At 51.5% G+C, this 11,807-nt stretch overlaps 2 protein-coding genes across 2 annotated transcripts; both read right to left on the minus strand.

The window, feature by feature from the left end:
- Positions 1–1,663: 1,663 nt before the first annotated feature.
- Positions 1,664–6,080, minus strand: LOC100899636 (lamin Dm0). The gene is given in 7 exon segments (XM_029110502.1): positions 1,664–2,011; positions 2,189–2,471; positions 2,587–3,061; positions 3,595–3,815; positions 3,965–4,198; positions 5,879–5,906; positions 5,909–6,080. Coding segments are annotated over 7 exon segments (1,761 nt in total).
- A 1,993-nt stretch (positions 6,081–8,073) lies between these two features.
- Positions 8,074–10,059, minus strand: Dbp45A (putative ATP-dependent RNA helicase Dbp45A). Its single transcript, XM_018638133.1, has 3 exons — positions 9,825–10,059; positions 8,431–9,612; positions 8,074–8,298 (listed from the first exon to the last, which is right to left on the minus strand). The coding sequence occupies exons 2-3, from the start codon at positions 9,601–9,603 to the stop codon at positions 8,074–8,076; spliced, it is 1,398 nt and encodes a 465-aa protein (XP_018493649.1). The 5' UTR covers positions 9,604–9,612; positions 9,825–10,059.
- Positions 10,060–11,807: the final 1,748 nt, after the last annotated feature.

Raw genomic sequence — 11,807 nt, forward strand, 5'->3', positions numbered from 1 at the left:
CTCGCGGGCTGTTGTCAAGTTTTCCTTCGTATTAACTAGTTGATATGCTGCCGCGAGCGGGAGATGCGAGGAGTCAGGGAGGACATGAGCCGCGATCCCCGATGTTGCACCTTACAGAGATACTGAGAGAGCCGCCGAAATCTTTTTCGGGACGAAATGAGCCATGCTCCGCGCTCTCGCTTTCGAAAGCTCCTAGGGCCCCGGGGTCGACTCAGCGCCTCGATCCTGACACCCGTGCCCTGGCGGACTTCAAGGGGGAAAACTCGCCTAAGCTGCAGCGACTCATTGGTATTTAAGGAAGGATGCTAATTTAGGCAAATCTTTTCTTTATTTACTTATGCTCCGTATGGTTCATCGTCGGGCGAATTTGTAATCCTTGATCGATATCCGTTCCCGCAATATCCGTAACGATGTGATTGTTTTTACACTTTCCAGTTATAGCATCTCATCATCAATGACCTCCGTAGCCGTTCAGCAACATCTAATTCCTTTCGCGCGACAACGATCAACTATCCCCATTTTTAGCATACGATATACACTACTGATAATGCGTTCGCTCAGATAACTTCACGTAGGAAAATGTAACTTTTTCCTATCAACTCCGAGATACTCTTGACACGGTGTATAAGGAAGGCACATGAGGTGTATTTCGGCACCAATGCTTAGATTCAACAAATTCAGCTTTCGTCTGAGGAATCGCGGTTCGTACATTCATTCCGTTCCCTACGGACGCTCTCAATCCAAGTAGAAAGTTTCGTCTTGGAGAACGCCGTGTGGCGTTCTTCATTCCACACCACCGAGGATGCTGCCTGTGTCAGTGTGTGATTCCGGAGATAGGAAGATGAATCGTCCGCGAGGGCGCTCCGAATTCGAGTACGGCAATGAACAACGTTTGGTCGGACATCGGTCGAGTCGTCGCCAGATCAAGCTCTGCGTATTTCGAATAAGATTTGCTGGATTGAGTCTTTCCCATCCTCGGCAGTGTTCCCAGGTATCTAGCCAACTCTCTCAACGCTCATTCAATCCTTCCTGGCGGAGTTGCCAGATTGGCCTACGAAACAAGTGCAGACCACCACCAAATACGCTCGATGCAGCATTTTTGCCTTGTTTAACGATTTCTCAAGCGGTGCGACAGCAATCCTTGTCGTCGTGTTGAGCTTCCCGACGAGTTTCGCTGTCGTCATACAATTTCACTTCGGAATACAAATGCAGCACAAAATCTCAAACTCACACGCTGACACTCAATCGCTGACAAGTGTTTACTGCTGCCTTCTTCCGCTTCTGAATCAGAAGCAATTGAGAGAGGATGGCGGATGCCGCCCAAAGGTGTAGGCGGGCGATCATAAAAAAATGATCTCGGCTACATGGGAGGTTCTTAAATAGCGAAATGCAGGGAATATATATATGTGTATGTGTATAATATGCTGGTGTCTGTCAGTGAGGGTCAGTGCGGACAGTCAACGGCCAAACCCGTCTTTCAGCGAATTCTCGAACTTATGATCAGAAACTGCCCTGATCGAAGTCAAGCTCCCACGTGGTTACACCCAGTTTTCTCAAAGAAATTACGCCGATCTTGGTAGCCTAGCAACACTTGGTAATTTAGTTTTATGAGAGACTTGATTGAAAACCATCCTTCCTCCGTCGGCCATCGGTCGAGATGGGTCTACATAACGGAACAACGGGAATCGTCCATTCCAGTGTTGTTCCCATCCGTGTGGAACACCTCGCCGGGTGCGAAACTCACCCTCTGCTGGGGCGAGAGATGACTGCGTCTTGTTCTTGTGACAAATCTGCGTTGCTTGCTGACGCGCTTGGCCATCTCCGCGTCCTCTTGATTGAGAATGGTTGTCGTCACCTCGATGTCCCCTGTTTGGTTCTCGTCCGGTGGGAAACGAATCCCCTTGAGGACGTAGTCGGACGGCGGGTTGTGAGAAGCGCCCGAATCCGATGACCACAAAGTCATTTTGCTTTTCGCTTTGATACGGAACCTCTGCGGGAACTTGTGGGCGGCCTGGAAGCAGAGAACATTCGATTCAGTGCCCGGAGAGGAATCCGTGCAGCTCACGGGAGCACCACTCCGACGGAGCCCGAAACGACGTTGTCGTCGTCGTTGAGATTGGTATTTGAATCTTTATCGAAATTATTCTCAAAACCATTATTCGAATTATCAACTGAAATAGGGAGATACCTCGTGGGCTCCGCTCTTGTGTGTAATTTTCCACCCCCCGAGCTGGATGTCCTCCTCGGAAGTGTTCTCCAAAGTGACTTGTTTCCCGTGCAGGACGTCGTGATCAACGATATTGAGCGGCCCGACGCTCTCGTGGACGCATTCAACGTCCCCGTGGCTCTCGGTCGAATCGAATGCAGAGGAAAGACGTTTCCTCTTGCGGGACGATGATGACAAGATCGAGGCCGGAGAAGAGCTCGGCGTAGTGATATTGAGACGCGATTCTTCTTGCTCGAGCAGAACTCTGTTGATTAGATAAAGTTTCAGATATTCGGAAATCAAAGCGACCGGAAGGAGTCCTTGAGAGGGGCGGTAGATGGAATCGATTTTTCTCCGTCTCACGGTGATTCTTGGTCTACCTGTAAGTATCGAGTTCTTTCTGCAGACTCTTCTTGACGTCGACGATATCATCGAACTCCTTCTGGAGATTTCGGAAGCGTTCATTGCCGTCACGAATGAGATCGTCCTTCTGTCTCAGCTGTTGGGCGTTCCACGCTCGTTCCTGCTCAAGAAGACGTCGCTTCTCGTTGAGGTCGCTCCTGACCTGAGTCAGCTCTTGACTTAAAGTTTTCAACTGACTCTGGGCGTGAACGTAATCGGCCGCAGGCACATAGTCAGCGAGCCGATGCGCGAGCTCCTTCTCGAACTCTGCGCGCGCTTCACGTTTCTCGATCTCGTAGATACGGCGGAAATCCTCGATCTTTTCTTGGATAATCGAATCGGCATTAACTCGGGCTTGTTGATTGATCTCGGTTATCTCCTCCTCAGTAAGAGTACGGGCTTGGTGTAGTTCCCTCTCGTGGGTCTCCCTTATGAATTTGGTATCATCTTTTACTGAAATGAGAGGAAGGAGGGTCCCGCTTAGGTCATCGCTTCACTCTGTCTCGGTTCGGAATGCCGTTGGGACGAGCGGCCTGAGACGCCGTACATCCCGAAACGAGGGAGCTTCTCTATGGAAGCGCCGCGAGCGAATTTCTTTGCGATTTCGCTGGTCTATCACGGTTCCGTCGCCCTCCGAAAATTCAGCGGGTGATCGTGGCCGAAATTCACGGTGGAACGACCCCGTGAGACGGATTGTTTCTGTATGATACGTTTCAATTCGTGGCCGACCACGACGAATGACATCACGGCTGACATCACCGCGAGCACTTTGCGCTCCGTCGTCAATGAGCGTGCGATGGACAATGAGTCGCGAACTTCTGTAGGTAGGCGACAGCTCACACTGCTGTCAGCATCGGTATGCGAACACGCGTCAACAAGCGCGATATCGCGAATAAGTTTCTGTACGATATTCCAAGGAAACCGCGGCAATCGCCTCCCCGGTTGGCATATTCTGGGCAGAAGCCCCGGACAGGATGGAAACTTACGGCTCTCGACAGTGTTCCGGAGCGACGCGTTTTCAATCGTTGCTTCCTTCAGACTATTCTCAGCGTCCTGAAGCTGTTTCTTGAGGTCCGTGATTTGTTTCTCTCTCTGAGCCCCTTGAATGGAGGCGTTCTCGTATTTAGCTTTGATATCGGCATTCTCCTTCTCGAGGTCGTTGATACGTCGAGCCGCTCTATCGTAGTCGCTTCGAAGTTGATTCGCACTGCAAAAGCACAGAAATCTTTGAGGCCCATCCGAAACGGCAAGCTGTGAACTTGACATACTGCACAGCGTTGATCTCCCTCCGATCAGCCGGTATATCGTTAGCATGGAGGCTCTCCGAAGCGACAACGTTCCCCGGGTGAGACTTACAGTACGTTTGTACGTTCGATCTGTTTTCGGAAATTGTCGGTCTCGGCTTGCGCGGTCGCGCGACGTTTCGCTTCTTCATCCGCGAGTTTTCGAAGCGCTTCGATCTCTTTTTGGAAGGTTCCCTTCAATGTCTTTATTTCTGTTGTCGACTTCTCTTCAATCCTTCGTTTGCTCAATGTGAGACGTTGGTTTTCGCCTTGAAGTTCATTCACGTGTTCGATGTATGCCGCGAGTCTGGAATGAGAAGGAGAACAATTATTATTCACGGGATTTACGATCGACAGACCTGAGAATCGCTCCGACAGCGCCTTTCAGCTCGAAGCGTCGCTCGCAATCGTTCTCATGTCCAACGGTCCGGTCAACTTTGCACGCTCTCCCGGCTCGCTCGACCCGCTGTCATACTCATGTAGGGGAGCGCCAGCTGAACGTAGATAATTTCACAGATCAGGGAAAACTGCAAGACGTCGGACGTAGAAGGGAAGGTTCGAATGAGCCAAAAAAGCAACAGCCGGTACGAAAATTATGAATCAATGATTTTTCAACGACAGATGCAATTTCGGAAGGCACAGACAGGCTGCGTCCCGCTCTCCTTCTTCGGTGGATGAACGCTCATGAAAAGCTTGACAGCGTCGCTGGCGGCGGCTTACAGTGGGCCCCACGAGCTGAGCAGCCGCGGAGGCCACGCGAAGATCCCGAGTATTTTTCTTTTTCCTCCTTCGGCAAGTATACTCCCTCATACGGCGATGCAGCAGTGTCGGGGATCTTGCCGCCCGACCGAGTCGGTTCCGCGAGAGATGCGAACTGCTATAACTAACCCCATATAACTTCGATAGGGAATCGATCCCCGTTGCGAAACTACTGTATTCTATGGAAGTCCTCAGCAGATCCCAAGCCCGACCGCACGCCCCCTCGCGGTATCGTAGTTCTTATCGCTGGACCACAATTATTTCATGAGTCCTAATATTTTCCGAAAATTCAGTATGTCGGTCAATGGTCAAGCCAAGTGGTGTGAACCGAGAGCCGCATCCGCGCTGGTACGAGGCGAGCTATTCGCTGCTCCATAAAAGGAAGTGAACGCGGCATGGCGCAGACCGCCATTCAGCGGAGCCTGAATAACGAAGTTGTATAGTTCCCTTCGAAGCTCGTGCCTTTCGAAAGCTCATCCAAATGACCCGCAGACAAGCGATGGAGGATGTTAAACATCGGAAAGTGGACGACCCTCACGGCGAGGGATTTCCTACGCAAGGATTGAATGAAACACCTAGTTCTGTACGCAAGAGAGACCCCATTAGACTCTGAGAACACCTCCTTCCCTGACTGGGCACTTATGGTCTTACGAGGCAATTTCGGATCCATCGCTCATTGAATCGGCCTCTTCCCATCGGAGATCTCTACCATCGATACGTTCGACGCACCGTGAACTCATAGGGGTTTATGAAGTTCTCCTCCTCGCGCGACCTCATGCTCGTGGTCAGTCGCGTAAATGCCCCATTTCGCATATCCGGTACGGAATATTGAGGGATACCATCGGCGTACGCTTCATGAACAACAACTCTGCAGCCGTTTCTCCGGCGTGGACCATAGACGCATCAGAGCATGCTTTCAAATGAAGACTCCGCCCTCAGTACCAACGACAGGCTCGAGGAAAATATTTCAAGCGAGATCTTCTGTCAACGGCCGGTGTCCATCTCACACGCCGAAGCGCGGTGCGCGTTTTTGGAAGCCGGCTGCCGGGAATTCAAGCTACCGGCAGGCGGGCACTCGGACGAGAGCTCGATCCAAGGGTTTGACCTGCGTTCGAGAAGGATTCACGGAGACAGACACGCGGGCAATTCTGGCAGCTATCTAGCCAGAAAAATGTCTCGCGTCGAAAACGCTGCGCCAGCATGACTAAACCGCAGATCCAATACTCACCGATTGTTCAACAAGGATAGTTGTTTTTCTCGCTTTCACGAACTACAAGCCCTGGACTCACTGGTCTTTCGGGCGTCTCAGGAGGTTCCTGTACCGAAGGACCCGGTGAACTACGTTCGAGCGGCGTCGAAGTCACGAGGCCGCGGGTTTGCCTTTGCGGCGTCCCTTTTCGAGGACTGTCTTTCGGCGGTGCTGCTGACATGCTGTCGAGTCCGGCGTCGTTGTTGTTGACACTCGCTTACAAGTTTGCACCACGCTGTCGGATGATAATGAAGTTTGTTGCTTTTTGCTTACACACTGTGACTCGCTGCTACGGCCAACTCTAAGATGCCGCTTCCAAAACAAGCCAAAAACGAAAACCCGCCGCGTTCAAACAAACGGGCGAATGAGCCGCAGCCGTACCTTCAACAACAGCAGCCGAAACACACACACTACCGCACCCTGAAGAAGAGGAGCCGCAACGGTCCCGATGTGCCCGCTGACGTCATAATCCCGCCTCATTTCGAAACCGGAACGAAACTCGGCGCGCCGAATTTGAATGGATGCCTCCCCGAATCATCCTTCTCGACGGAGTCGCTCACCGCGGGCCTAGAAGTCACCGATCGCACTCGAAAGCACCCGAATTTTCGGTCAACGCCCCGGGCGGCAGTCGAATTCACCGACCCCCTGCACGCTGCTGGAAAAGAATCGGATGGCAAGCAACGCCGAACGATCGGAAAAACCGAATTGAATCCGGCATGAGTCTCATGTGCTCGATCGGATGAACTCGGATCGGACTCACTCATACTTGGCGCGAGTTTCTAAACTATTTCCTTGTCTGGATGACAGATCGACCGTCGCCGGTTCTACCACAAAACCAGAGCGAACTCACGTCGAGTCATATATCTCCGATATCAGAGCTGTAGAGCTGTAGCCCCGTATAAACGAAAGCGGAAACTTCGGAAGCCGCGCACGTCTCTGCCCCGTTGACGTAAGAATGGAGGTTACTCGATTCCGTGACGCGGAAACCCCAGCTTGACCATTGACATTGACGAAAGATCAGATTTCTCACTCCTCTCTTCTGGCGGAGAGCCCGGGCGGCTCGTCCTTCCGGAAGTCATCTTCGGAGGAGCCACAGTACGCGCGACTTCACCACTTGAACTCAAGCCTCCTGATGGGCGGCATCGGGAATCAGTGATCGATTGTTTCCCATGTTTCAGTTGCCAGAGAGGCCCGATAGGCCATATGAGCCATTCGTGTCATTTGTGCCATAATTGATAATGAGGTCTTGGCTCAGGTCGTGTCATGTTCCAGAGAACTCCAAGGAGGTAGCATATGATCATCAAGGCATCACCTGAATAGAAGTTCTACATGTGGTAATACAGGAATCTATACCCTTGTTGCACTGCTCCCTCACTACATCTCGGACTCGGAACCGGAAATCTTGCCGCAGGGAGACGGTTGAGTACGTCTTCGTCGCTCGTGTGAGAGCCGGGCAGGGTACCTCCTGGAATGAAATGTCATTTTTTCCTAAATGAGTTCCAAGGCATCACCTGGGACCCGGATACCTAGGAGTGCCGCATGAGGAAGATACAGGAATCTTCCGCCTCTTTGCACCGCTCCGTTTCGACGTGTCGGAAGTCTCGCTGCATGCATCTCTTCCTCGCTCGTTTACGAGCGTAGCGGGTGTCTGTGAGAAATTCAATTTGGATTAGGCATTCTTCTCGAAACCCTGCAGAACTCTCGCCCGCGACCCAGAACTCTAGAGGGGGCGAAACTCCCTCGTTGTTCGATTCGGCCGTCACTCGAGTGCTGTGATGGGAAGTGTCTGGCCAGGAAAGTGTCAAGCTCTGACCGGTCGTCGAAGATCACACCTGAAAGACGCTCAGAAGACGGTCTCCAACAGACATCCCTCAGGGGGCAGTCGAGGAAATTGAGAGAGGAAATCTATCGGAGACAATAATGGATTCTGTTCATTCCTGCGCATATCTTCAGGCTTGGAGTACTCCGTCGTATCTTGCGACAAGGGCTGTCGCTAGCTAAAATGTACCTACGAGTAGCTAGCGATATCAAGCTCCCCGCTCACAATAATCCAATATACCCACGTACACCAAGATCTCGGGGACGGTTGACGATCTTCGCAGAGACGTCCGAGACCAATAATTTATTTACAACCTTATATTTTACAACAGTTTCTTAGAGAATTCAGACTGTCTTCAAGGGGCTTCTTTGGGTCGGCCTTTCCTCCTCTCAGACTTTTTGAATTTTTTTTTGGAGGCGTCAGATCGCTTCCCCATCAAGTCCTGACTCTTGAGTAGAAGTCGTTTCCTCTTGTATATCAGCTGGCGCTCCTCGAAGTCTGTCTCATCCATCCGAATTTCGGCTTCTCGAACGGCAACGTTCACTTGGGCCATTATTTTGACGATTTCTCTATCGTCGATCTGCAATAATCGAATGTTAGTAGAGCGGAATATTCCCTCTTATAAATAGTTGACCAGCCGGGTAATTTCGACACATGGCGGAATGCACCCAAGTAGAGAATGAGCTGCGTCACCTTTAAAATGGTCACTCACTTTCATTTTGGTCATAGTGACGCCGACATGCTTCTCAATCTCGTGAAGAAGGTGAATGTCCTGGGGAGTAGCGAGCGTCACGGACAAACCGCCAGCTCCCGCACGAGCTGTCCTGCCGACTCTGTGCACGTAGAGTTTCGGATCGTTCGGGACATTGTGGTTGACAACGAGCTCCACCCGGGGTATGTCCAAGCCCCGAGCTGCCACATCTGTCGCGACAAGAATCTTCGTTGCACTCGACTTGAACGTCGCCAGAGCCGCCACGCGCTCGCGTTGAGTTCGTTGAGCGTGCAGGGAGACATTTCTAAAGCCCAGCGAATCCATTCCGAGAGACAACGCCTGGCACTTCTTGCGGGTGGCCACAAATATTATTATCAAACCCTTCGAGTTTTTCTCCTGGAATTGCTTCACGACCTGGATCAAGTAGGTATCTCTCGCATGATCGGGAGTGAGAACAACTCTCTGAACCAGGCTATCCACCGTGGCGATAGAAGACGGCGCCATGTAGAAGAATGGATCCGTCATGGCCAACATCTGCAGCTCTTGTATTGTCCGCGTCAGTGTGGCAGAGAACAAGAGCGTTTGACGTTTCTTGGGGAGAGCAGAGAATATCATCTTCAGCTGATCGTTGTATTTTCCGCTCAGGAGTTGGTCAGCTTCGTCCAAGATGAGCATTTGGATTTTCGAAAATAGGGGTTTCATATCTTCAGCCGCGAAATCGAGGTGATCCGCAAGTCGTCCCGGGGTCGCGACGACGATATGAGGTCTCTGTGCTAACTCGCGACCTTGGTCGACGATATCCGTGCCTCCGACCACGAGACAATCTTTAAGGTTGACCTTTTTACCCAATATCCGAAACTGCTCCGCTATCTGAATGGCCAGCTCTCGAGTCGGCGAGAGTATCAGAGCGAAAATACCGTATGGCTCTCGGAAAAGCTTCTCGAGAACCGGCAGTGCGAATGCCAAGGTTTTCCCGGAACCTGTTTTCGCACACGCGAGGCAGTCCCGCCCTTTGAGGATCTCGGGCACGCAGTTTCGCTGCACGGGTGAAGGGGATTGTATGCTAATGATTTTCAGCCGTTCCAGCAACCAATCTGAGAGCTTCAGCTCTTTGAAGGTTTTGATTTTGTTGTCGTCCGAGACCGGAGCCGATATCTCGTCGTCCTGCGACATCGCTTATTTCTGGAACACGGGAAGAAGCCATTGATGAATACTTTCTCGATTCAGACTCAAGGGATGTGTCCGAGAAGTCGAATGTGACATATTCTAACGGGGGTTAAAAGTGGAACAATGGGTCGGGATCTTCCTGGGGGGGGGGATTAGAGCGCAGCGCTGGCCCGCTGACAACTCCGCTCGCCGGAAGCATGCCTTCGACTATGGGGAAAAATTCTGACCTGTTCAATGTCGGACGCAGATGGATGAAGCAGCTTTGTTTTCGACCACCATCCGGACGTCTTCCAATCAGTTACCGCACGTGCTTCTGTCGCGTCGTCGATTCTGTTGTGTTGACGGGTGCGATTTTCGCGGCGGGAACCATGAGCTGGCAGTTTTCACCGAGCCACCTCTCAATTCTCTCGAGACGTTCGACGCCCGATCCTCGGATGAGAAAAAGTAGGATCAGAGAGAGAGCATTGCGTTTTGGAATCGTCGTCCCCGATTTCTCCTTTCACAGATGGCGCGAGATGAGAGCGCTAAGAAAAACATTTGCGCGTATCCTGTATCTCTGAGCGTGTGTGTGGTGTCTGAGTTTCGGAAGAAGAACAACAAGGAACGCTCACTCAGGGAAGTATTTCACTCCTCCGGGAGTTGAGTCGACCAACACTAGAAATCTCCCCTTTCGTAAGTGATGAACGACTCATTCATCAACATGGACGTGTCAAACAAGCCAGGTGAGATAATTATTCCCCTTCTCTGCGTTGTCGCAATCCAGCGATCGCGGACGGACTCTGTGCGGTCTCATCCGGGACCCTATCCTGTCTCGATGTCCACCGCTGGCTGACTTTCGGTATTATCTCTCGATTTTGCTGATCGATCCACGACTATAAGTGATGAGATAGGGCTATCTCACATTATGCTCATTGCTTGATTCACTCGGCGATTCTTTCCGGAATTTTCTGGATCGCAATACTGAGACGTTCTGCAGCACTTGTCAACAACGCACTCTACGCAGAGACACAGAATGAATGCAATGAGCATTCCGTCGCTATCGACAAGAGGTCTGGCCGGAAGCTGTGAGTGAAGCGGCTTCGATTCCATCATTAATCTTCGTCAAGGATATCCTAATGAATCTGCTGCTGAGAGACTTCGGTGTTTCTCATGATGGCTACACTCCGCTTTGGCGGCGTCGACCCCGGCATTAGAGATGAGGGATTTCTACCAAGGAGCTTCCGATGAAAGGCTTGACCGATGGGCGAGCTTCTTCCGATTAAACAGAAGCGAAATACGGAACCTGTTCCTAGAACATCGAATCGAGTCATTATCGGTCTGGGCCTCGCGCGATCGATGCCTGCTCTAGATCGATGGCGGATCGTCCGAACGGCATTGAAAGTCATGGAAACTCGACCAAGAGTCTCGTAGGGTGAACTCTCTCTCTGGGCAGAGTCGAGGCTCGAAAGGATTGAATAATTTATCTCCTGCTCGGGAAGATCTGCGCTTGTTCCAGGCGGAGATCTGGAACGTACGCATCTTTTGCTGTTGGCGGCACTCACGGCGGAGGTATCGAAGGCGCGGTCGTCGTTGAGTTCCATATCTCCTATTTTCCGCATCTGTGATATGAAGAAGGCCTCACAGCGGTGAAGTGTGGACGTCAACAGCAAACATACTCTCCTCAATTTTGTGGGTGTTGTCCGATTATCATTTCAATGATGACTTCCGTCAGTACTCTCGAGCATCGCTGTCGTCTGCCAGTGTCTTTCCTAGCATCGTCCATGGAGATTTTCGGCAACTTCCTGACGCTCCGAAATCAGCTTGCTTTCCTCACTTCCAGAGGCGCGCACAGGAGGGGGGGGGGAAAGGGGGGCAAGGAGGCCATGGCCCCTACCAAAATTCTCCGGTTTCAATGCTAAAGTATGGACTCCGAGAAGGCGCGTCATCATTTTTGGTCGTCTGGCCCCCTCCAAAAGTCTAGTCGCCCTCCCCAAAAAAAAATCCTGTGCGCGCCCCTGCTCACTTCTCGAGACTTCCGTCGAATTCGGAAGCCAGACTCGTATGACCGTCTCATGATCGAGCGTGTTCTCAAGACGCCAGGTCGAATCGCAGGAGTGAGAATCTCCGAATTTCCCTCCGTTCAACACAAGAGTGTCGCTTGAGCTGCATGGAAGTTCCCGAAGCTTCGGTTTGAACTCCCAGATAGGGTTCTGTCGGAGTTAATTAGAGAA

This window comes from Galendromus occidentalis, unplaced genomic scaffold, assembly GCF_000255335.2.
Source record: "Galendromus occidentalis unplaced genomic scaffold, Mocc_1.1 scf7180000076600, whole genome shotgun sequence".
Taxonomy (NCBI): Eukaryota; Metazoa; Arthropoda; class Arachnida; order Mesostigmata; family Phytoseiidae; genus Galendromus; species Galendromus occidentalis.

Bases quoted from the DNA above. Each gene is read 5' to 3' on its own strand.
- Dbp45A (XM_018638133.1), bottom strand. From the start codon at position 9,603: ATGTCGCAGGACGACGAGATATCGGCTCCGGTCTCGGACGACAACAAA. The intron at 8,299-8,430 runs GTGAGTGACCAT...CGATTATTGCAG, and splicing joins TCACTATGACCAAAATGAAA to ATCGACGATAGAGAAATCGT.